The 27,334-nt window shown below is 37.3% G+C and overlaps 1 protein-coding gene across 2 annotated transcripts in view; it reads right to left on the bottom strand.

Moving 5' to 3' along the window:
* The window catches only part of flot2 (flotillin 2), a 32,269-nt gene extending 5,802 nt beyond the window's left edge, over nt 1-26,467 (bottom strand). Inside the window, exons 1-8 of one of the 2 annotated variants that reach the window (XM_015383668.1) lie at nt 26,267-26,467; nt 15,678-15,759; nt 10,506-10,596; nt 3,386-3,509; nt 1,122-1,240; nt 894-1,007; nt 692-811; nt 397-611 (exon numbers count right to left, since the gene is read on the bottom strand). In XM_015383668.1, coding sequence (XP_015239154.1) covers nt 397-611; nt 692-811; nt 894-1,007; nt 1,122-1,240; nt 3,386-3,509; nt 10,506-10,596; nt 15,678-15,759; nt 26,267-26,315 — 914 coding nt within the window. In that variant the 5' untranslated portion in view covers nt 26,316-26,467. Of the gene's footprint in view, nt 1-396; nt 612-691; nt 812-893; nt 1,008-1,121; nt 1,241-3,385; nt 3,510-10,079; nt 10,171-10,505; nt 10,597-15,677; nt 15,760-26,266 lie in introns of both variants that reach the window. The other variant, XM_015383667.1, reaches the window with a different exon arrangement.
* Nucleotides 26,468-27,334: the final 867 nt, after the last annotated feature.

Below are 27,334 nucleotides of genomic sequence, written 5' to 3'. Positions count from 1 at the left end.
ATGATTTTTAATGACCTGCGGAAACCCTGTAATAAAACTAGCGCTTATAAAGCAACATTGTAAATGATATTCAGTTTTAGCTTTTTTTCTTTCACCGATTCAAAGTTATAACATGAACTCTGTATGGCATCTGATTTAAACCCAGTTCCACAAACCTGGATCCAATTGAAACTATTAGTAAATAGGATAGAAATTAAGCATTTAACTGTTAATGTAACAAAACTAAATTGTTTAAGTTACACAATAACTTAGGAGTGATGTTGAATTAACTTAATAGAGATCAATCTTCCAAATAAACATGATGTCCAGCCTTTATATGAGGTGAGAAATAGAGTTCGGATATGTAAATCTCTCATATTTAAGGAGTGAATTAAGTTGATCTAGAAGAAGACGTACTTCTGTCCCTCGGCCAGCTGTTGCATCTTGTAGGCCTCAGCTTCTGCAGGTCTCTTCACAGTGGCGATGAGCTCCTTCTCAGTTCGATCAATCTCCTTCTCTTCAATCGTGATCTGCTTCTTCCTCTGAACCACCTCGATTTCTATCTCCTCCAAACGGATCTTCTGCTGCTCCTTGGCTGCCTGCAGCTCATACGCCAGCTGAGCCTCTGCTTTCTATAAAAACATTTTCATGATAACATTCAGTTCTCTATATGTCCACATTATCCCACAACAGAAAGTGTTCAACTGATTACCTTTGTGTTCACTTCTTGGTTGAAGGAGGCTTTCTGCATTTCCAGCTCTCGTTTGGAGTCGGCCATTTTGGTATCGGCAACAAACTTCACATCCATCATTTCTTTCTTGCACTCAGCTTCCTAGAGAAAGTTTAAATGATAAGACTGAAGATTATAAGCAGAGAAAAAAATTTGTTTTCTCCCCTCTTAAAGCTCTTCTTACCCTGATGCCTGCGTCTCTCTCAGCCTCTGCCACCCCGATGTCTGCGTCCCTCTGCACTGCAGCTGTCTGAGTTTTGCCCAGTGAGCTCAAGTATTCAACTTTATCATAAACATCCTGTCAGCAGAGAAAACAGACACTGAGATACAAAATGGGAAGTTATGACCCTACCCCCCTGACGGTAAGTGAAATCAGAATCAGAGGTCTGATAGTAATGAACCCGTTACACACTTTGATGGTGAAGCTGAGGATCTCGATGCCCATGCGTCCAACGTCAGGAGAAGCAACCTCCCGCACTAAAGCGGCAAATCTGTCTCTGTCCTGGTAGATCTGCTCAACAGTGAGGGTACCTAAAGGGGAAACGAATAGTTAAAGATGTAAATAAAATTAAATAAACAGAATCACTGATGTAGTCAAACTATCATGAATTAATACAATAGAAAATGCCATGACAAAAATAGCTGTTTTTGGACATATTTGTTTTTTTTTTTTATCCTTCTGAGGTCAGAATGGGGGCTGCTGGGAAAGGGCCACCTGAACAGGCTGCCGGTCCATCACAAGAGAAATGCACACATAAAAAAAAAAAAATATCCCACCTGAGGAGGATTTAGAAACACCTGAATGGAGAGAACAAGCAAACTCCCTGCATGTTCTAAAAACTGGGCCACCGAGCAGCAAAGCAACATTTACAGCATCACTAGTTTTAGAGAAACCTTTTTAAAAATGTTCAATTTATTATCCTAAAAGCCTAAATAATTTCAGTTTTTCTAATAAATACTGCGATGGAAGTGACACTGTGTACTTCCTATTTTTACAGAATTTCAAAGTGTTGCAAGCTGATAGCTTTTAATCAAAGTCTCAATCAGACAAGCTGTCGATCTTCATCCTACAACTGAATTTATCCATTTACCTCCTTGATAACTTTACTAAACCTATTTACTACAGGTAAGATATTTACTAACAACAACCACTGTGTAAAACCAGACTTATTCAAATTAAAATATTCTTATTAAGAAAAAAATATGCAAATTATAGATAAAGGTAGTAGGCATATACATGTGAATACTGCCACAGGCTACAGGTAATACTTCCTATATAATGTTTTTAACCATACAGGATATTTCACTCTGAGAAAGTAGAAGCTGTACTTCATACATCTGAACATATTTAATTTGATAAACCAACAAAGTCGAGCATCAATGTTCAGAGGGAGAAAAAAATAATTTTTAATCAACATGATAAAATAAAAATTAATCTGAAAAAGTGAGGTGTGCCATCGCCTTTAACCACCTTTGCTCTGATAGCAGCTGATCTATGAAAGGTTTGATAAATGAATGAAACAAGAAAAACAGGAAGGACAAGAAGAACAGCAGACAGTTTGGGGAGAATGTTGTTGACAAGCCTCACTTATAAAAAACAACCTCAAGAATCTTAAACAAGGTGGTGATAGCATCATGATATGGGGATATGTCTACTAGAGCAGACAGGGTAGTTTATTGGTCGACAGTTAGAGGTTAACAGACATGTATACTGGAATAAAGAAAAAAAACAACTATTAGAGGGTGAAAATGACTTAAGGCTAGAGAGAGAGGGCTGATGTTCCATCAGGAAAACAAACATGCAGCCAGAGCTACACCTTCGTAGAGCCTTCACAGATTTAGTGACACTAACAATCAAATACTTTCTGACTGTGGATGTGTAAACCTGATAAATAGGGATATCCTGATACAATTATTTAATTTCCGATACGATATCAATATTGCAGCTTTGAGTATTGGCTGATAGTAATACTGACATGATACGGTATTAGCATGATTCAGCCCAGCTTTTATTAATTATTTTACACTATAGAGTGTTATAAAAGACTTGATCAAGTACCGTAATATCACTAAAACAAGGAACAAACATCAACAACAAAAGGTATAAAAAATAAATAACCCATATAAAATTAGCCAATGATTTAGAAGCAGAGTGTTTCTATCAGCATAAACATTTCAGGGATTGAAATGCTGGCCGATAAAATAAAATATTTGTTTTTATGGCTAATATCAGACTGATATCCAATAGTAATATCAGACTGATATCCAATAGTAATATCAGACTGATATCGATAGTAATATCAGACTGATATCGATAGTAATATCGGATTAGGACATCCCTGCTGATAAATACATACAAAAAGATCCTGCTGCAGCAAAACTCTAGCAAACAGACTTAAAGGGTATAAATATGAAGGCTCACCACACTTTTTAGATATTTGACTCCATTTATAAAATTAACCAATTTGTTTTCCTTTTATTGCATTAAATACCAATAATCCAAACTATATACTGTGGGCAGATGAAATTGGGGGCAGATTGTCATTTTGTCCGTGCGATCTTGCCCAATAAAGCTAAGGCTCATTCTGATAAAATACCCTGCAGCTTGTGGTTGTAAGTGGATTAAATGTGAGATAGTTCAATCAGTAAAACTGTATTTTTCCAGAGGCTACTCACCCAGGATGGCACGCAGGTGACCCTCCAGGGTTTGCAGGATGACGCTCTTGATCTCCATCACAGACTTTCCCAAGAACTGTTCACAGGCGTAACCGAGCAGCTCTTTCTCAGTCATCACCTTCACCTAGTGCGCAGCATGGACACAGATTGTCAGCTGAACACACATTCACAAACACAGGAGCTGCATATGGTAAAACATGTTAGCTTTTCTGCTATCTACAGGCAAACAAACAGGCTCAGTTTCACTTCATTACTGTGGTATTAAAAACAGCTGACTGAACACAGTTGGGCATTACACAAGAAGTGATACAAGTGGTGACGATGTTCAAAGAGGTCTTTCTAAGTGCTTTGGTGACATGAATGAATGAACGGTGAATTTTTTAAAAGAAACATTTGACATCAGATGCTGGAGCTAGAGTCATTGAAATGGGGAATTCAACACTCTAGCAATACTCACAGATATTACTTTCAAATATTTCAAATTAATCCCTCTAGTAAACCGTAATTTCTTTCATATAAACCCAAAAATGCAGGCTTTGCTTTAACCCCAATGAATTTTTTACAAAGCTTAATTAGTTTCAAAAAGATTTGCAAATCATACAGCAGGATTTTCATGTATAAAACAGAATTAACTAATCTTTATCACAGAATGCATAAATGTTTACCTCAACATTCACATTGTAAAGTTTGGAGCATTACTGGATTTACTGAAAATAACCTTTTTATAATGATTTCGGCCCAATAACCACAACATTAAAAATAACATATTACATTGAGTGAATTATAAAAATTTGAGAAATAATTCTTGGAGGGTCAAACTCAGGACTGACTTTTCAGTTTTAGTTTCCTGATCCAACACGCCCAAATCAATTGCTGAATCCCTGTCAGCATGCAGCCATGTTCTCATAATAATAATAATAATAATAATAAACTCCATTGATCTCACATTGGAGAAATTTTACCTCTGCATTTAACCCATCTAACTCTTGAGGAGCAGTGAGCTGCCATCATGGGGTGTCCAAGGAGCAATCGGAGGTTAAGGGTCTTGCTCAGAGACCCAATATGGCAATCTAATGGAGTGGGTTCTGGACTCACAACCTCAGGATTCCCCAGCTCTATGCCCTAACCACTGGGCCGCCACTCCCCCCAGCGTCCTGCATGTGATCCGATGAATTGATTTTGGCATGTTAAAGTAGGGACACATCTAAAAGTTGCAACCCCTGTGGACTACAGTGTAGTTTAGACTGTACTGCTGAAAGAAACAAATTTTAATCAGTAGCTTCTTCTTTTTCATAAACTATAGAATAAAGTTAACAGTTGATGTTGATGGGAATAAACCTATAAGCAGTGAGCAAAGTACAAGGTCTCAAAAACATGTATGTGTTGATACTTATTATTGCTCTAAGATGATAAATGTTATGTTCATTTCCAGTAAAATGACATTTAGAAATAGACTGTGTAGTGGATAGGGCTGGGTATCCGTTAAAATATTCAAGAATCGACTCCATTTGGATCCATATTTATTTGGATTGCTAATATTAAATAAAAAGGTCGACCAACAGGGTCTTTTTTTTTTAGGATGATGGTAATACCAGTTTATTGCCATGAGTTTAACCTATTTTTGTGCCAATTCTTAGAGCAGATATTGCATTTAGATAATAAAAATGAGATATCAGATGTTACACAAGTCTCAATTAAAAAAAAAAAAGAGTATCAGATAAAACTAAACATTAACAATAGATATCAAACGGACGAAGCAGCAATGCATGCACTTCATGTGATCTATAGGCATGATTGCTGAACCGAGTTATTACAGTGGTTCCACAGTCATTTATTGAATTCATTTCTACCACACCCCTTGTAATTACCCAACATCCCCTCTAGGTGTTTGGGAGCTCTTGCTCTGCCTACAGCCTGCACATATTAGCTGATATTGATACAAAAAAGAAAATGCTTATATTGCCAAAAATATCTGCTGGCCAATGTATCTGTCTATGTTGAATTTAAGAGTGTGGTTATGCAGTTATAGCCATAAATCTTTAGGATTTAATATGCAAATGTGTTAAGAATTTGAAAAATTATCATTTTAAAAGCAGCCCTAGTTGTGTGAAGTCGGTCACATGATGGAGGTTAAAGCAGTCCCTCAAGATGGCAATGGTGTTACAGAAAAAGAGGAACATTTTTTTTCAGCAGTCCAGTAAATGTAATGTCACATTAATGTAAGTATATATATTTTTTTAAATAGAGGTTATTTGGTTGCTGGGCCAAAAACAATACCCAAGTTTTTTCCAGCCTTAAATACATCGACTCATCTTTAAATCCCTTTGCACTACTAAAGTCTCAAAAGTCCTGAGCCCACGAAAGCTTAACGATGCTATTGTGTTGACTTACCTGTTCACAGTTGACGATTGAAGTAAACTCATTTACCACTTTGTATGCGTCTTCTATTATTATTTGTACGGTTTGAGTAGTGTAAATCTGAGAAACTTTTTACACATTGGTGAATGCTGAGGTATGCACTTATTCCTTCTGTGATACACATTAGTGAAATCTGTTGCACAATTATAAGTCTTGCTGTTTGTTTTTTAAACCTTTTTGATACAAAATTTTATATAAGAACTTTATAAAAGTTCTGTTAACACCTCTTGTAAAATTTACATATATTTTAGATATAATAATATTTCAGCAGTATCTTCATTTCCAGCTCTGACTATGTGCTTGAAAACACAGTCCCATGGAATAAAAAAAGTACATAAAACTGAAATCCAGTCACAAAAAATAAAAAAAATGTAAATCATTTAAATTTAGAGATTAAAAAGCCCCACTGGTTCTTTTTTACAGGATTGACATGGGATTCACCAAATGAGGGCATTAACAGCTAACCAGAAAGCAATAACAAGGTATAGCTTGATAGTCGTCCACAGGAGCTGAAAGAATATAAAAGACAGTGAGCTGGGTCCTTAGGCGAGAGGTCTGCACATGGTTTGGCTTTACAACATGCACTCCATTCCAGAAATGAGGGAAACATAAAGTCATGACAGACGGTTTTCATTCCAAAGAAACAGTATCTAAAAAACGGAGAAGGCTGCAAGCCAACCACATCAACACATGCATGACGGCTCAGACAGACAGCAGGGGGAGCTGTGTCACGGTTCAGGCTTAAACAAGGACTGTTGAATGGTGATGGTGAAAAACTCTTTGAGTCTTACAGGCAAATCCCCTTATCGGATATGTGACACCATCTTTCCTCCAACGTGTGACTTATTAAAAAACTTAAACTAATTTTACTAAAAAAAAATAAAAAAAATAAAAAAATAAAAAAAGATTGTGATTGTGATTTATTGACAGAGCTGTCACTGATGATAAAATAAAGTAAATATGAGCAATTTAAATATCATTAAATAAAAATCCCTAATATAGACATTATTTCCTGCTGTGTTTTCCTTTTGAGTAGTTTGCATTCAGTTACCCTCTTCGAGTCTAAACATGTTGAACTGTGGAGGAACATACGACTTGTTACCATAGAAAAAGGCCACAATGGCTCTGGATTAGTTTGGGCAGATAAACGGTGGCTCTGATGAGCCTTTGGGCTAAACTGTGAAAGTGAGAGGGGGTGCTTAGCTGTAGACAGTGGGCTTATTGTCAGTTACAACTAGGGAAACACAGGAAGGAAAGGGAAGAGTGGGTAGAATAGAGAACTGATAATTGGCTGTGACATGCAGACAGGAAGAAAGAAACCAAATAATGAAAAGATTTCATTTTGAGGTAAAAAGCTGCAAATAGTGTTTAACAATTTTTAAAGAGAAAATCCACCAGAATCTGCACTGAATTGGATTGTTGCAGAAATAACAGGATAATTTCACAAAGCAAGTAAAATGATAGGTTTGCTTTTTGAACAAAGAGGGACTTTAATCCTTTAATCTGCTTTTTTAAAACACTTGTTTACCCAGAAACTTCGCACAATTACTTAAAAAAACAGTGTGGCTGTTAATAATGTAATAATAAAGACCACATGTAAGCAGATAACCTGCTTAAAGTTGCATTTTTTGACACATTAAATTAATCTGTCCTGTTTTATACAATGTGGTTGGATCATGTTTGTCTTTACAAGAAAATAGTAAAAAAAAAAAATGCTGCAACAGTAAAGCCTGCTTTAAATAAAACATTTAAAGTGATCTCAATGAATTACCATGCTAAAGGGAGATAAATGTCATATTATGGTGGATTTTCTCTATAATAACTTTTGTTTAAAACAAAAGAAACATTTAGCACTAGCAACGTCTGGGCTGACACTTTTTCAAACAATGTGTGAATGACCTAAAAGTTTAACATAAACACTAATTCCAAATCAAATGCACTCCAATATATGTTGGCGTCTCTATTACGTTCTGAACAGAGATAAAGGTCTCCTGATTGTTCATGTTTTGGTCTGACAGAGATTTTCCACTACATGGTTTGATTCACAGATCAACACGACATCCATTTCCTGCTCTGTTTCTCACAGTACCCTCCAATTGTTGGTAGGATGACTTCTTTCTTTACTCTGTGTTTCAAAGCTTTTGTGGTGAGACACATATTTCTGCTTGTGTTAACATTCTACAAACCTTTGCTTTGCATGTGTGTTTTAAAAACAAGCACTGCAACTTAATGACGTGGTGACAAAAGCACAAAGGGCTTTGAATAGCACCTATTGAAGGGGCATTTTTTCACTACCACGATTTTATACAGTCAATTATAATGGCCTGTTGTTTGTGAAAAGCTTTCAAAATGGAATTAAATGACATGGATGAACAATCTAACATTTTTTTCACTCTTTCCAATGATGGTAGTAGTGTTATAGAGACTACACAGGCTGCTTCAGTGTCATGTGACATGACAGAAAGTAACGCTGCTCAGAAAACAGCTAAAACAACGATCATATAATTTAATGACATCCAAAATGCTAAGGTTATAAGGGGTGGGAGAAATGTTTTCAGTAAACTTAAAATTCTAGTCAGTTAATATTTTACAGGCTGAACTATAAAAACAAACAAAAGAGCAAAGAGCAAAAATCAAATCCTTGAGGGCCGAAAGTCTTGCTCCTTTCAGACGCTTTAACAAACCTGACTCCAGTATGACCTCGTTAGCAGAGCTCTGCAGAGCTAATGAGGCTATTTAGACATTTGTTTCAGTCATGTCGAGAAACAAACAGGACTGGCCTTTTGAGACGGGCGGTACAGATACTAGCATTAACCTAGCACTTTAGCTAACCATCTTTGCACTAAAACATCACTAGTGGGAGCAAGACAGTCTACAGCACTATTTATATAGGCCAATAAACATTTAGGTAGAAAGGCTGTTCTGCAGAAACTCCCTTTGACGCATAATATCTACTGTTTCGAGAAGAACACAGAACCCCACTGCTGGGTAAATTAAGGGTTACGTCATTATAATGCTAACGTAAACCATCTAACACTGATCAAATGTGGAAATATTTGACTCTACTTTAAATCTACTGAGATTTTAAACACAAACATAGCATTGGTAATATTGTAATACAGTTTGGCAGTGGACCTTTGTCTTGATATTGCTATTTTGGAAAAATCTGATTGGGATATATCTAATGTTATAACAGGATTCCTGGCAGGTTTTGTTGGCTAAAATAAAAACTAGAGGGAATATTTATAAAACGGAGCAGCTTGTTTTAAGTAGTATAGAGACAAAAAAAAAGAGATAATTGTCAGTTTTAACCAAGTGTGCTCCTGATCTTTGTAAACAGAAATGCTTTGTGTTAAGCTCCTAATTAGTTTATTATTAATCAAGCTCTAACTGTGATATTTAATAGCTGTAATGTACAGTTTCTGCCTTCTTTCGCCTGAAATTGTAGACCTGTAATCATTTGCCTGCTAACTGCTAATAATCAAGTTTGCTATCTTTGTTTTGACATTTGATAGTGATTCCTAAAAGAAAGCTCAGGATCACGTAGCAAATGCCAACATTGTTAAAGAAGACAAACTCAACCTGTCAACATATATTACACTTAAGAGGCATTAAAATTAATACTTTAAAAATTCCAAAAGCAAATTTCTTTATTTAAATATTGCAGTAGTTTAATTTTCTGTCCCTCTTTTTATAAAAATACACAAAGTAGACACTGCAATTTAGGCAAAATTGTTTGATGCATACCATGTAATGGAAAACTGGCACCTGGCCAGACTCTTTACAAACTTGGATTCAAAATGGGGTAGGAAAAAAAAAAAACTTAACAAACATGTCTAAATTCTTCTGTGGCAGCTTATTGATACAGAATGGATCACTACCAGATGGCAGTAGACAAAAGGTATTAAGGATAGAGAGTCAGCCTAAAGCTGCAAAAGCTTTTATTTTTCACTGTGGATCATTTCAGTTTAATAATGTTTGTCATTTGATCACACATTTTAGCTTTGAATTAAACATGACAGCCCGGAAACAATCAGAAAACACAACACTGTCTGCAGCTAATCAGGGGTTTCAGCTCGATGCAATCTGTTTGGAGATGGAAATTAGGATAAAATCATGCAAACAATTTGGCTCAAAGTCTGAGAGTGCATCTTGAGCTCTGTGTATAACCCCCCCCTCTGCTTTGATTGTGGGCTTTTCTGCCAGAGAAAGGAAGGTATGGGTACGGGGTTAGTGGAATCTGATCTGGCATTCCCAGAAAAGTGTGATGATTTACCTGAGCCACCCCAGTGACAGTTATAGCTACACCCTCCGCTGTCTCTACATCCTCACACTTGGGCTGCAGGGTCATAATCTCAAGGGTTATCCTGTGAAGAATGTGGAAAAATATCAAATAAAAATTGATGTGTACGCAGGGAAAGGAAATGAAGGGAAGGAAAAAAGGAGCACCAAAAAAAGACAAAGTGAAACCATTCACCCAAGGACTCCAGGTCACCAGCAGCAGGGCAGCAATAGAACTCATCCAGAATTCAGCCTCCTTTGAATTCGGATGTAACTCAGGATTACTTATGTGAATTTGAAACATAACTTTCTCTGTTCCCCATTTTAGAAGCAGTTAGTTTGTTAGTGGCACTATTTTCTTTTGCCTGACTTGAGCCTTGAGCACCAGCTGCTCCTTTGTTTTCCTTTTCCAGTGCGTTACCTGAGCCACCCCTGTCACATCCAGGGGAACACCCTCCGAGGTTTCGATATTCTCACAGCGACAGAGGATGGTCATAACCTCCAGAGACATTCTATGCAGGCAGACAGGCAGGCAGGCGGCAGGAATAGCAGAGGCAAAACAGTAAGTTGGACAACAGCTGTTAGGATCGTCAGTAACCAACATCAAGAAGAGGGAAGGGAGCAAAACACACTGCAGGACCTTTTGTTTTCTCACCTGTTTTCATTCTGATGACTGTTTAGCCAATGATGTACTTAAAAAGAGTCAGTCAAACAGAGTAAGGCTCAAAAATAAAAACCCCAAGTTATATATAGAGGATCTTGATTCACAAGATAAATACTTACATCCTCCTTCCTATACCAGCTGATCTGAAGTGTTCTGTTAGCTTATGCTCTCTATCTTAATTTTTATAAAGGACTTGGTTTCATTTTGTTAAAAGCACCAGAGCTGCAAACTGTAAGCCTGAATGCAGCTTCTTTACAGATCCAGCTTTCTAGAACAGCTGGATCAATGAGTCAAAGGTCCGAACATTAAGATAATGCTGCATCTAAACAGGAAGTCAGGCTCTTTCCCACTGTCTCAACATGCAGTTGACGCCAACATGTACAAGCAGGGTTATCTTAAATTATTAATCTGCACATCTATACCAGAAATTATCTAAATTAATCTAAACTGTGCATGCTGGACATAAAGCATGAAGACAGAGAAGGATCTAAATGTTGCATAAACATTTAGGTTTTATCACAGAGGTCCATTTTCAGATTTCCTAGCAACGACAGACAGACAGCTGCACTTAATATAAGTGGTAAAAGTGACGTCATGTTTTAAAGCTGAGACCCTGAGATCACCAAAGATGAAGAAAAGCAAGTTATAGTTAGTTAAGCAGAAACAAGGAGGCAAGCAAACACATTTTTTACATTTACAGACTGGTAACTTACCATCTTTGTGTGTTTTTTTTGTTTGTTTTTGTAATGTTTTTTAAAATGAGATTTTTTTTCATTTCAAATATCAGTGCTAACAACTAAAGGTTACAGAAGTTTTGTAAACATCACATTTTTGCCCCCTAGCCCCTTCGCTGACTGTTTGTCTTTCCAGTGACACGATGAAGCTGCACTTAAACGAAGATGACATTGAGCTGCTCTGTTTACACTTGTGTACGTGATCAACCCTGGTTTTTAAGAAAAACTTAATTTGTCTTCATTAGAAACCAACTAATGACTCTTAAGTGACTAACATTTATTTAAAAAAAAATGTATTGGAGTTTACAATTTAAAAAATAATCAGTTTATTAACCATATAGGTACATGAACTGCTGAACTTTATACCTTAAGGTTTGTTTGCTTATTATCTCTTAAAGAGAAACTGGTTTAAATGGAGAAAAAATCCCTCCAATATTATTGAAAGCAAAGAACAGATTTGAAAAATGAAAATGAAAAACTTCTGAATCAATAAAAAGATTTTGAGAGTAACTTATGGGTACTTTTAAAGATTACTATCTTTATTTTAGTAAAATAAATGTTTTGACCCTTCATTAATTAATTAATTTTTTAAAAGATTTGGGGAGAGACTGAGCTTTACATATTACACTCTTCAAATCCCTAAATGCTGAATACATTCTCCACATTTCTTTGCCAAGGCTTCCTCTGAAGTGTGGAGCCAAGACCCATTTCTATTTATCTGAGTGCAGACTAGGGATGGAATGGTTTATGAAAACCGTCCGAACCGTTCGGTTCCACTGCCTCGGTTCGACTGCCTCGGTTCGGTTCGTGTGTGTTGCGTTCAGTTCATGCGCTGCTCCTTTTTCTCATAGGACCAAAGCCAACCATCAGTAGTAAACAAGAAGAAGAAGAAGCAAAGCAGAAAAAAATCAGCTGTTGTGGAGAATTGTGTGGGTATGGCGAGAGGGAAAGAACAGGAGTTGGAAGACGCGCCAGCAGCACTTTATAGGTCTGCTGTATGGGACTGCTTTGCATTGAGAGTGACCTACGATGACGGCGGAAAGAAAGTTGTGGATAAAAGTGCAACAGTGTGCAAGCATTGTGCAACACGTTTTGTTTATGCTAACAGCAACATGACAAACATGTCATGCTAACCCCGAAATCCCACATACTCCGTCAGCGCTCCGCTCCGCTCCGCTCCGCTGCGTTCCAGACCGCCTGCACAAAGCAAAGCCTACAGCCCCCGCTGTGGCTCCCGTCCGCTCCGCTCTGAGTTCCTTGGAAATCGTAGAGGGCATGCGCGAGATGATTAAATTCAAAGCAGCAAAACATGCGGAAATGATCCAGGCTTTCCGCGGATCATTAAAAATAATTACAATTCATTCATTTTTTTGGATTTTTTCATTAATTTAATTAATTATTATGGGACTTTGGGGTAACAATCAACATATACCGAACCGAAAACCGTGACCACGAAACCGTAAACCGAACCGAACCGTGGATTTTTTGAACCGTTCCACCTCTAGTGCACACAAACATAATTGCTTCCATTGGTCATTTCGAGAAGGAGTAAAGAAGCAATTTTTTATGATTGCATCCACCTGTATAAACAATTGTGAGTATTTTACCACTAAAGACGTTTTCTCACTTTTGAAATGTGGCCTTTCATTTCAATAATGTTGGATCAGGTTTCTCCTCATAGGTTTATTCTTGTTTCAGTTATCAGGTATTTTAGATGTTTTATGGAAAGAGGTGGCCTACACCTGGAAAATAATGATTACTTTAATCACAAAACGCAGCAACATTTCAATGCTGCAGATTTTACGCACATTACAAATCCGTACTAAAGATCTCAGGACAACTGGATCTTTTTTTCAGTGGAAAAAAGTCAATTAAAAAGAGCTGCCATATTAAGGGGCCACCATTGGATGCCATTATGACTCACTCACAGAGTTGGAAGAGTTTTTAACAGTAAATGCCCAACCAGGATTGGAACCCGAGTCCCCGCATTACCATCAAAGACTCAAATGCCTTAACAATAGGGACTATTTATTTTACATCTGTCTTTGCAGGTGATGAAGCAGACTGAAGACATTTTAACATGTTCCCCCTTTCATCTCCTCTTTATTTCATCTTTTCTCCTTTGTTCTGTTTCTTTCTTTCCTGTTCTACTTACATTGCAGTGTCCATATAATCTGTATTACTCTCTCTATAATATAATAAAGCTATTTATATGCATAAATCAAGCGGAACACTATGGTTATAGCTGTACTGCTCCACTTGTGAAAGTAAAATCTGCAGGGCCCTTTTTTGGCATCAAGACAATTATTCTTGTTGCCACATTGCCAGACAGGACACTGTAAAACAAAAAGACGATAGGGCCTACTTCAAAGAAAACAAAAACACATAAAAAATACAGCATCTACAAATAAGTAAAGAGACCCATCAGCTAATGAAATGCATAAGGTACAAAATGCTTTCTCTATATTTGAGACAGACAGTTTTGCTTTCAGAAAGCACCATGGTAGTAAGTGTAGGTAAATATCTGGTTAATTAAACCAACCCTGTCCTTCTTTTAGTTAGCCTACACAGTAACTCTGGGCTCACACTGAAAGCAGTTAAGCCGTTGTGCCGCAGAAAGTCACCCAGACTGAATACTGCATCCAGGTCATCCTGTGGCAGCTCCAGTTGTAGAAACGATAGAGAGAAAAAAAGTTTATTCACACTTGTTCTGGGAATTATTAGCAAAACCTGATATCAATTCACATAACTATCCACATTTTATCAATCTGGTTAGCCGCTCCATTTCTCTTTTGTTCAGGTTATGAGTTTTGGTGCGTTTATTTTAGTCTGAAAGTCACCACAACTTTTTTTTTTTTTTTTGTCTCATGCTCACTTTTGATCCACACGCCCTCTATAACTGTACCCCCACTGCATGAGGTGTGAATAGACACATTTATTTGAATTATATGGGTTCCTTGTAGTGCCTACACCTCAGCTGCACCATGGTTAATGTGAGCCTAGCATCAGTGGTGGCAGTAGGTAAGCTAACCCCCCCAAAAAAAGCTGTGCAGATTCCTTTTTACAGAGATTTTAAATGCAAATTTAAAATGCAAATTACAGTGGCCAAACTGACAATGGAAATGAATGATATAGACCAGGGTTAACCAATTAAAAATCAGTGGGGCGCAAATACCTAAAATCAACAACCAGTAAAGGTCCGGAGACATTTTTAATTATAATCTATTACTTTAAACAGAATATAAGACTGAAATAAAATGCTGGTGTTTATGCACCCATGTTATATATTGAATTTTTAAATAAAAATATAAAAAATAGAAAGTTTTTTCGATTTTAAAATCTTAATTGTTTTATAAGCAGAGTTAGGTATATAGACAATTTCCTGACTCACCTTTTTATAAAACACCTGAACTGACAGTTATTTTATTTTTATTTTTTACGGCTTAATGAGAGCAGTGGGCTTTAGGCTGCACAAAGCCTAAAGCTTTGACAAAGCCATTCTCAAGCAAATATAAATGTGCTCATTCGTGAGCCTGGATCGATATTTTATTTTTTAATTATGTTCATGTTGGAGAATCCTGCTTCACAGCAGTAGGTTGAGTCAAACATTCAGGGTCCTCAGGGTCATCTTTGAGCACACCATTTCACTTTTCTTTCAGCAGTTCACCACAGTTCTTCTAATAGTCTGCACTTTCTCTGCTCTCTTTTTCTTATCGTCTTCTCCTTCTTTCCCATTGCCCTGTTTGCCACAGGTTTGCCTGCCATGTCTAAAGTAGCAGCAGCAGCCCTGACTGACAGCTCATTGGCTAATTTGCATCACATGTAGCCTGGTGCCGTACGTCCAGAATGCTTTACCATATTAACAGGAGAAGCTTTGCAGGTGGTGTTTAGACAATGTCGTCGAACGACATGTAGTAATTTATAAATGTTTTAAATTAGGTTGGGTCCGGATTAGCAAGCAAGTAGGTCCGGAAAGGGTTCTGGTCCGCTAATCCGTGACCTCTGATATATACTGTCCTTTAGGAGTCAGTTAAAGAACCAGTTACAGAGTTACTGAATTATCAAAACAAAAGCTTTAAAGGTAAATCTCATAAAGAGAGAGAAAGGCATTCTGCTCTGAGATGTTTCCTGACTGAGTCTAAACGCACAATGAGGCAATTTGTCTGTGCTAAAAACACAGCAGAAAGGTTCTTACCTCTGGATGTCAGAGATGAGCCACCAGGCCCAAGCCCAGCCCCCAACAACATAGTTCTTCTGATCTGAACCGCAGCAGCCACCTTTGAAAAAGAAACATTAAATATGTTACATTAAATATAGATCTTGTACATCAATAGTGAAAACTATCGAAATCTAAGTCAAGATGAACATTTTTATTCTGATAGTGTAATTTGTTGTTTTGTTTGAAATAATCAATGACTCAGTTTTATTATTGCAACCACTTTCTCAAGAGGAAGCTTATGACCTGAAAAGAGCATCACATGCCTCATTCCATGTTTCTACCACAGTCCCCACAAGTGTTTTTGAGCAGATGAATTAAACACCTAGCCTTTGCTTCTAACAGACTAGTTTCATCTCCCTTGATGAATTCATGCTGCGATGGTTAGGTGGAAACAGTCTGCAAAACTTTTGCAGCATGTGGTTTGACAAGAAACATTCCCACAAATACCTGGGCTTGTAGCTCCTATGTGTTTAGAGCTTAAATCGTCTCAAGTTTGACAGGAAATGAAAAATCTTTCGAGTTGGGAAGTCTTTAAATTGCAAAACAAAGACCATTCACTTTCCTTTGCCTGGTAATTTAATCTGGACTGTTTAGTGTGCCATACCCAGCTGTCACGTGCTAACTGACATGCAGAGGAGAGGGACATCTATCTTTACTTCCTCAAAAATACTACCCAACAACTGAACATAAACCAGAGCCTCAACTTAAAAGGGTTAAGAAAGACTTTTTGTCACTGTTTTTGTGGCATTTCCCGTCTAAAGAAACAAATTCAATGTTGGACAAAGAGTCACTTCCAAAAATATACACTTTTCAAGAATATAATAAATGTAATTCATATGCATGATGACGATTTAATAAGTAACGCCCCTGACCCACTTCCAGTTGTTTGATCTGGCTGAAATGTTGCATGTGCAATTAGAAGGCACACCACAGGAGACTTAAGATGAAATTAAAGTAACCTATAGTGACGATGCCCCATTATATAGCCTTGTAAAACATTTTAAAAGGTCATAAGATGGGGCATCATCACCATAAGTTATGTGGTGTGCATCTTTCAAATCAATCAAATACAAAAACCGGATTAATGTTCGACACTCAAAGGCCTCCATATCAGACTTTACTCAGTTCAAACACCAGTACATCACAAACCACGATTAGTTCAGAGCTGTAATTTTCTGCTTAATATATAGAGATATAAATAATTGGACATGCAAAATTTTAGCGAGATCAAACAACTGGAAGAGGGTCAGGAGTGTTACTTATTAAACGCCCATTGTAAACATGCAAATAAACCATATCTTTAACCAGAGATTATCAGGTTTGATTTTCTTAAACATATTAAAGAAGCAGTCAATTAATAAGTGATCAGTTAATGACTAAAACCTCGCTATTTAAGGCAGTGATTACATATGATTATGATCCTCTTTTACATTTCTGTGGACATCAACTCCCAAAGTGGGAAGACATGAGAAATAATTAAGGTTCTCTCTACCGTTTTTCTGTATAACGGGCCGTTACGCTGTCAGTGGTAATGATGCTGTATGCTGACTTTCAGTCATTGATCGGCTTCAGAAATTATATTTTTTAAATAGATTCATGACCTTATTGCACATATTCGTGAAAAACCTGTCCTCTGATCAGAGCAGCTACATGGCCCTAGCGAAGGGTTACATGTCTTGGTTCAGGTTTGGTTCAGTCCATTCAGCCCCCCAAACATGGCCGCCTGCCCACCCCATATTCCGTCACCAATTGAGACTCGCTCTGACTGCTCTGTCGAGGCAAACTGGCCTAAGTTCAGTATTATTTTTCGACGCCCCCTCTTTGCTGCACCAGGGTGTAGCCACCCCACACTGCTGCAGTTTGCGTAATCAAAAAACCAAACTTAAAGATGTCAACAAATAATCCAATAATAGTCTTTTAATTATAGTTTTACATCTCTATATTGAAAATCCAACGTGTTTCACCACTTCTATTGTTCATTAGTAACCTAGAGGCCTATCTTATCTTTAAAATATGTCTAGTTCATCAGTTTATTGTTAAAATATAATGATGTACTACTTATTTAACTTAGCATATTGAAAAAAAAATTCTTGGAAAAGAAAAGAAATAGCAAAAATGCTGAAAAGAAAAAAGGAAGGCAGATTGGAAAGATTAAAATAAGATATTCCAATGTATCACAGAGGCAAACTGAGATGCCCTCATGCATAAAACCTTCTAAGTATTGCCATAAATATTAAAAATACAGTTAAAAACAGAGGTGACATTTTTTTGTATTTTTTTAACCATATCCTGGTAAATGTCAAGGCCAACTGGTCCAGTGTTCTATAGAAAGACACCAGCTATAGACCAGTTTAAGCACCAGCATAGCTGAAATTCCTAAACATACTCGTTCCTCAGAGAGCTGAATAACTTTCATAAGTGGTCCTGGATTTAACATGCTTAGCTAACTCAGCTCTGCCCTTAGACTTAGACAGATTTATTTTGTCATTTTTATTATACACAAGTGCATACAAAAATAAATTTAATTTAAGCTCTAGACAATTTAATTTTTTTTAAAGTGCAGCCTTGAAAACAGTAATAAAGCCTTATATACCAATGTTTTACAAACATCCTCAAAAATGTTTTTATTTTCAAACTGATAGGTCTTCAGCACAGGTGGATAATCAAGTTAAAAGATAGTCTGTTATTTCCAGCCTTTTACATTTACAGACTCAGAGCATAGACAGGAACCAATGTTTAAACCAGTGGTCTCAAACCCCCGTCCACGAAGGCTGCTGTCCTTTAACTTTTACATTCTTATTGGTCTTAACACACCCAGTCAAAAACGAGCTGATTAGCTGAGCTTGTTTTTGACTGGGTTCAAAAACAAGCTGCCTATGCTCTAGTGAGGTAGCGTAGGCATTTGATTTAGGTGTGGAGGACAAGAGACACATCTAGTGGTTGCAGGACACAGACCCTAAAGGTTTTAGAGTAAAATGTTTAGAATCAGTGAACAGGACAGCTAGGCAGGGTTTTTACTTTCTGGGAGCAGATTTACCATCTCCGATAGGGAGTAAGGGACCCTAAAAGATTCAGTAATAGCAGCAGGTTGGAAAACCTCAACCAACCCAAACTACGATATTAACTGACCACAGGTCTAGTACTAGTATCAAAAAGCAGTGAGGTTTTGAAATACAACAGCTTTAAAGCTGCTGAATATTCCTCATACTGTTACTACATTTAAAAATCCTTAAAGACATGCATTGAGTAATGTAGCAGTACCTCCACCACACTGCTATTCAGCTGAAGGAGAGAAAGACCCTTTCCGTTGTTACAAGAAATAATTGTAGAGCCCCTGCTGTAAAAAAAAAAAGAATTTCCTACTGTGTCAAATTAGACAAGTGACACGCACAGTACTGTTCAACTTCTTATCTTTGTTTTTTTTTTTTTTGAAAAATATAGGGGAACAGATACTTTTACTGTTGTTTTTAGCATCTTGCAGTGCAGGTAGCACAACAGTTAGCAAAACAATTTCATTTCATTTCAACAATTGCATTCCCAAAGGCAAATCAAACCTGTTGTAAAAGAAAGCAAAGTCCTTCAAACTGTCAGAAATATTTAAGCTCAAGAAATGATTAATAGTAACATAGCAGCAGCATCAATAATGTTATTTTTTTCTATGTACAAAACTGTAATTTTCAACATTTTTGCACAAAAAAAATCTAAAAGTTAATTTCATTCAAAAAGCTTTTTTTTTTCCTTTAACCAAAAAAAAGACAGACTTCTCCCAAAGAAAGAGTAAGATGATGTACAAGAGGGGAAAAATAAGAAAATAAATTACACAATAAGAAAATAAAAAAAAGGACTCAAAAGTGATACATACTCTTTCTAAGAATGTCAATCTATACAAGAAGCTGAATATCTAGACCAATCCAAATACTCTATGCTGGCCTAAATCATCTTATATGCCCTGATTCGTCAGGAATAGCTGCTTGAATCAACTGAACAGATTAAAACCAGCAGCTCTCTGCAGCTGGTTTATGAACAGTCGCGTGTAAAATAAAGGAGCTCACTGAGGACCTGTGGCAGCTCACAGGTGAGGAAAGAGCTATAAGGCATTATTTAAATGTTTCCAAGTACCGGTGACTACACCCCAAAGTATTATTTAAATGATTAAAATGTTCCCCACAGAGGAACATTTAAGAGGATGTGCTGGGCAGGTGGAACACAAAAGGCTGCTTGGTCTTTAATCATGCTCATCTGGACAAAGAGGAAGCGTTGTGGTCTTCTGTTTGATGGCAAGATAAAACAAGTTTGACAATTGTTTGGTTACTAGTTTGTGTTTCATTTGGTTTGAAAAAAAAAAAAAAAAAAAGTAGAAGGTTTCAATCCTAGGAACAAGTCCCCACTGGTGGGAGGCTAATGCTGCAGGAGTGTCTTTTTAGCCAATGGATCGAGGGACTAAAGGTGTGTTCACACCGAACTGTTTCATCAGTTTGGTCTGCTTTTACTCGCCTTGAAATTATCTTTGCCAGCAAAAGCATTTCGCACAGCAGGCAAATTCTGGTGAAAGGCTCTTTTGTCTTGGAGTCTGCTGGTCTTTAGTTTCACCTCATCATGGCAGACATGGAATAAAGTAGCGACTGCAAGTGTTTTTTACTTTAGAAAGCCAAACAAGGCTGTCAGCGTTCCTAGTTCCCCAGCTTCCAACAGACAGATCTGGGGACAGATTTATGGCTAGATCTGGATGATGGTCACTATCAGCTGTGCTTCCACCTATCCGTGACCTAGTTCGGGGGCCTTCTGTGCCATATTGGGGGATGAATCACCTGGACAACAGAGGGTTAGGTGAGATGGCATTCTGGAGCTCATACAGGAGTAGCAGGAAACCAGTGCGAGAACTCCGGTATATCAGAGCACTATGGGGAGAAAAGGCAAAGTGGAGAGCCCGCTGGAGAAACAGCGCCACAGAAGCTACAGCTACCTGGGGCTAGCTATGAAAGCTTTAAAAGCTAACTGCGGATGCTGATGAAGGTTCTCAGTCAACTGCGGAGGAACAGAGGGGCATAGTGGAAGATCAGGTAAGCCACGAGAAGACAGAATACTGAAGGCGGGGTGGAGACTGCAGATGCCCAAACAGTGGTCTAGGCTACGAGGCTAGAGCCAGACTCTAGCAAATGGTGGAAGATGAAAATAGTACCGCGGAGGATCAGTGAAGCTTGCCCAGTCAGATACTGGCAGTGTTGGAGAGACAAGGCATCCACCTGGGCTGGAGGCAAGAGGACTAAACAAGTCCTTCTACAGCTAAATGAAAAAAATATTTATAATTTAAAGCCACCTTAAATCCTCTTAAGAACATTCCTACTTCATCCTTTGTCAATATAATGTTCTCTATCTTCCATTCTTCTTTTAAAACATGCTGTCTCACCTACACTCCTTCAGTGTAGCTCACAGTCACATCTAGTCCCTGACTGAATTTGATCGTGAGTGTAAAAATTTTTTCACATTTTTCAACTTCAGTAAATTTTGCTTCACTTAATGTAAAGGTGAGGTGGCTATCAAATTTTAACAATTTGTCCAAAGTCATGCCATTGCACTGCATTGCCTCCCTAAATTCGCCACCTTCACCTCGCTCAGCTTATCCTCCTTCTACAAAGAGGTAACATACAGTTGTCGCCATTCAAGATTTCCCCTATTTTTTTGATGGGCCCTTGGCTGGTCCTTTGTTGGTCCTCTACAATTCCTTTTTTAACATCAATCTTTGTACTTAAATATTCTGTCATGATTTGTGGACATTACGAGCAACAGAGAAGCATCATCTCCTGGTCAGACACTGTTATCCAGTGAAAGGGTGGAGCCAGAGTAAAACATATGCACAACCAGGAAAAAAGCAGTGGCTGGAAGTTGGAGGGGATTTGGCTGGAAGTCGCATGGAGTAGGCTGCAGTTTGGCTGCCGTTTGACTGGGAAGGGCGATTTTTAATGGCTGCTACTATAGGAATCCTTTGTTCCAGATCCGCCCTCTACATAGAGGTAACATAGAAATCCTTTGCTCCAGGTGTAAAATTCGCGTTCCGTGTGAATGTACCTTTATTGTGTTTTCACATATTTAGTGCGCACCCCAGTGTGGCCCCGAAAGTTAAAATTATAGTTGCTTTCACACCAGCTTTTTGTAACTCAGGACAAAACACCACACAATTAAAGAGCATCATATCTCCATGACAACCAGTTGAAAACCAGAAGCCCTCCTGCTGAAAAAAGTAACTTAGAAATATAGGTCAAACTTACATAACGTTTTTTTCTTTTTTTTATGTGGATTAACTGTTTTTAAACTACTGGCAAATTATAGTATTTGAAAATGAAACTCGAGTGCGGCTTGTAAATAATATGCTGATGCCAAATAGAAATATCTGCCAGATTCAGGAAAAAACTCAGATTAATGCTTCTTAACCTGCACTGAGAGATCCTTATTTATGTCCTGATATAAAATGATATTATCACACCAGTGCGGTTCTTTTCAGACATCGACCACTGCACACCAGAGCTCGGCTGGAGCCAAACTCAGACCACCTCTTCATGCTGCACTAGTTTGGTGCTTATTAGTGTCTAATTGTGCTTTCATAGTGGCCCAAATTGGACCAAGTTTAGGTCGATCTGAATTTAGATTGACCACAGCTGCAGGTGTGAAAAAAGCCTTAGTCACATCAAACAGGACTGTGAATACAGAGCAATACATTTTAACCAAAGCAAAGAAACTTGGGCTTTTGCCAACAGTGGACATTTCATCACAACAATGACACAACAAAGATGAGGAAATGTACAGTGGGCAAAAGCACAAACGTTTTGACGTGACCCATCCAAACGTCTGACTTAAATTAACTTAAATCAATGTAGGGGTCTCAAGATCAGATTGATAGCAAAGAGACCCTACAATCTGAAAGAGTTAAAGTACATAATTCCAGATCAATGGAATGTACTTAAATACCACTGCCCTTTGTGCTTTTACGTGTCTCCTTGCTTCCACATAACTGACTCATATGAATGAGTGATTAACAGATTTCTGAAGCACTTCAAGGCTGCTGAGCAGTCATGAAATTGTTTGAATCAGGAGTTACAACAGAGAAACAGCTGAAACATGCAGATAACCGGTACTTGAGGAGCAGGTTTGCAAAACATTACCAGTGGGCCCATGCTAAAATGGTCAGAAATAATAGAAACCATTCTAATACTGAAACAGCTAATAAAAGCTGTCCTATTAATCATTGAGAGGAGTACGAACAGTTCTGAACATGCTACTTTACAGCTATAAATAAAAGCTTAAAAGTATTAATTCACAAAATATTGTACATCACATCTTATCATCTATGATACACGTGTGCCATTTCAAATAAAAAAAATGCTTGTTGAATCACAGTAGGCTAACTAAAGTCATGCTTTATCAGAGCTGTTAAAAATACTGGCTTGAATATGTAGAGATTTCCTGACAAAATAACTTTTTGTCTTGAGATACAAGTTTTAAAAAAAACAGACAAGTCCTGACAAGGAACTACGTCGGTTTACTAAAGAATGGAGAGAGATTAAGTTTTTCTTTTTACTTTCTTCTTTAAAGGTACAATTTTGTTCAACATATTTTTATTTAAAAAAAACTTTCTTGTTATTACCATAATACTATTCCAAGGTAAGCCCTTTATAGACTTCAAATTATAAGGACACAAACCATGGTCTAATCTTTCATTAATCGGCTTTGATACATAAAGAGCAGGTAAAATACTTTTTGTAAGAACTTCTGTTATTTTACTACAGAGCCTAGGAACTGACATGGGAAAGAAAAATAAATAACATCCGCACAAAATACTAATTAGCTTTCTTTCATGCACAAACTTGTTATCATGATGTACTTGTGGCCAAAGCATAAGTGTTTGATGCAAAAAATTCTAAAACATAATCCTACTACAGTGCACCTTCTGCAACAGTTCGAGGAACAAACCATGATAGACAAGGATAGTCTGACGAAGCTTTATTTTAGGCTTACAAAGAGCTATAGAGATTCTGTTCATTTGTAACTATTTTTTATTAGTGAGGCATTTGAATAGAAGATTGACAGCCAGGTATGAATGATGACAATGCTGTGAAATAACACCTGCAGCTGTCCAATCGATGTCTGTCTCCAGCACTTTACGTTTCAGCTCAAGGTTCAATTGAAGGAGGAAAGGATGCAAAAATGTTCATGTGTTCAGTGCAGAGTGATCCAATTAAGCAGAAAATAAGTGCATTCATTACTTGTCTTATAGTATTATGTGCATCCTATAAAGTTTTGGGCCTCACTGGTTTCTATTGCTAAAAAAGGATGATTTGGAAGTTGATTCTCAAGTACCAGTAGTCTGTGGTGGCAACTCAGCAGGTGTTTGAGGAATAAAACTTAGTCAGAGCTGCGAAGCTTCAAGGATGAATATAGAGGGAAAAAAGCATGAGTTTAGACTATAAAGAACAGTTGGTAAAGCGAAACCCCAAAATGTTTTAACATAGCAAAAATGCTCTTATAACGGCCACATAAAGTACTCTGTACTTAGTGTTAAATAAGAACAACTTAGTATTTCATGGGAACAAGTAGGTATTTTGTGCCCACTTTTATATGTTTCCTCTATGTCAGTTTCCAGGCTCTGTAGTCTATAAATGCAGTAACATAACATGCCCCTTAAAGTTGTAGGGAAGCGGCCGTTCCAACCGTTAAATTTCCAAATTCTCCCGAATGGTGCCCGACTTTACACAAGTGAATAAAATGAATGTTATTGGTTGTTTATCAAGGGGGATTGTTGTGGTGGAAGGTTCACAAGCGAGTTTGGTTGTGGCCAGTTTGTCAGAAGCATCTTGCTAACCAGTTAGCAACTTAGTGCTAGTAGGTTCCAAGTGGAAAATTACACTGGGACTAAGTAGCACAACGACACTATCAAGGAACGCTATGGTAAGCGGAAACATGCAAGAGGAGGAAAGTTTTGTGTCCGAGGTCGTGGATGAGTCTCCTTCGTCATACATTCTTTCATTCAGAGGAGGAAAGCGGGGACAAAGATGTTGTGGAAGAGGACGCCAGGGTGACAGAAGCTTGGTTTGGTGTAGAAGGCTTCCAGCCGTACATGTTTGAGCCCTTGCCTCGCAACGATGCAAGTTCTGTTAGCTCTACGCCTGCCGAAGACACAGACGTCCATCCCCAGGAACACTGGGACGGAACTCAATGGTAAAGTGAATGAATTGTATTTCAACCCTTGCGTATATTAGCTGCGACATATAAATCAAGATGCTAAGACCGAAAAAATGTGATTGACAGATGATCGTTGATATATGAATTTAGGTGTTCAGTGTGACGTAGAACTAACTGTCCTGAATAAAATAACGGAAAAAAAACAACACAGATTTTAAGACAGGATTTTTTTTTTTTTTTAATATAAACTTTCTAAATTTTGGGACAATATTGTCTGATAAAACAGTGCATTTATATACATGTTAATCCAAAATAATTTGACATTTAAATATGACTTCCCTACGACTTTAATAATTTTTTCTGAAATATTTCACAAATCAGACAAAGGTTAGGAAAATGATTAACCAAATAATTGCTCATTATTGATTATTATCTTACTACTGCCTCAAATCCTAATCTTATAAAAAAAAAATTATATGCTCCAATATTTTAAGGATTACATTGGGGAAAATTTAAAATCATAAATGAGGGATTTGAGTCAAATTTCTATTTTATGCTGTTAGCTTTGGTACTCTTCAAATTTACACACTGAGCTCATGTCAGGGACACTTTTAGACCTGACAGACCCATCATGTACCGCCCTTTTTAATTTAATTACCTCTAAATCTGCAGCACAGAAAGCACCACCACATCCTTTCATAAGTGCTGAGAGAAAAAACTACAGCTGTGCTCAACATTTTCTCTATTTATCTGAATCTGTTTTTTCTTTGGAATGGCTTTCTAACACAGTGGTTGCCTAATCTTGTGAAAATACCCTGTTATAAGTTTCTAATCATACATTAAACGCACAATGGTTTTAGGCGGAGCAACAACACGGTTATTATCCTTTAACAGCATGGATGCAATTTGGGTAAGCATAGTATACAAAATATTATTTTTCAAATATGTAAACAGGACAAAAAAGGGAGAAAACAATCTTAACGGGTCACAAGAAAAAAAAATGGGGGAAAAAAACAGCGCAGAAATATGTATACGGGAACATTTAGTACAAACGGGATAATTCGACATGTAGTATCATTCCAGTAACAAAATAAACATGTTTCATATATATATAGGTCAACAAAAGGAAACACCATCTGCTTTATCTCCCAATGAAGGAAGCGGGCAGGTTTTATCGACTAAAGATGAAGGAAAAACAACAGTACCTTGGTGTCATATGAGATATAATATTAATCTTATTAACTGAAATGTATTTATTACGGATTAAAAATTATGCTCGTTGAATATTCAAGCGTTTATATTTTGTCCGACATTCATGTTATGAGATTTAACCAGAGTGACGTGAGAGAGAGAGAGAAAAAAAAACGTCGTCCCAGAAACGTTTAGGTTACCTGAAACAACGAGGGCCTCGTTGGGTCCAACGGTGTGGCAGTTTCCCATTTTAACGACACAAATATAGATATCCGAAACGTTTTCAAACCTAAAAAAACAACTAGTTTGTTTATAAACTTCGCTTAAATCGTACTTCACGCCCCTACCGTCAATTACGGGATTTCTTTCCCCCTCCTTTCTTTTTTTTTTTTTTTTTTTCAAAATGGAGTCCTTACGTTGCTAGCTTGCTGAGCATAGAGACACTGTACTTCCTGTTTATGTACTTTCAAAATAAAAGTATTAGTCAGAGTGCGCGTTCAGGTGTTTTATTCTAAACATCTCAATGTTGTGTTTCCTGTGTTGTGTTTGTGCTTTTTCACTCTGACTCTCTCAGGATTATTGGATGGACCATTGTAGGCGTGGTAGTGTAAATATCCGCACACGGAATTCTAAACATGTCCATGTTAGTGGAGTTAGTGCCAGTGGATTTAACATATCACTTTAAGTCAACGAGGATCTATCGTATTTCCAGACAGTGGAACCAGGCTGCTAATCATAAAACTGAACAATGGCGCAATGAAAGAAATATAATATAATATTTAATTAAAATAAATATTATTAAACTCTTTAAAAGCATACAAATATATCTAAAGCCTTTGTTGCACATTCAGTAACTTACAAATAAACTTTCTGAATTTAAATTGCTGAAAAATGAATGTGTTATTTTATAACAGCACAGAAGAACAAGATGTACATAAATCTTTTGTCTAGTGTACTATTCTTCCTAGTCTAGGCCATAGATTTCTATGGTCTAGGCTCCTGTTTTCCCCAGGCTTCCCCACCCTCACTTCCTCTCCTCCATCTATCAAATTACTTGTTGCACTATTCTCAAGCTTCCAGCAGGGTTAGCTGCAGCACAGACACTGAGATCCTAAGAAATTGTTTCTGGGATAAATTAATTCTACATAGAAATGAAAAGGATTAGGGTCACTGAAAAAAAAAACAAAACACTTATTTTTAAATTTATTTCAGTTTAATATGGAAAAAAATGTCAGAATTCTGACTTTTTCTCAGAATTCTGACTTTTT

Source organism: Cyprinodon variegatus, unplaced genomic scaffold (assembly GCF_000732505.1).
Source record: "Cyprinodon variegatus isolate N-32 unplaced genomic scaffold, C_variegatus-1.0 Scaffold291, whole genome shotgun sequence".
Classification (NCBI taxonomy): Eukaryota; Metazoa; Chordata; class Actinopteri; order Cyprinodontiformes; family Cyprinodontidae; genus Cyprinodon; species Cyprinodon variegatus.
The sequence above is the reverse complement of the archived record's forward strand: the minus strand, read 5'-3'. Positions and strand labels throughout refer to the sequence as shown.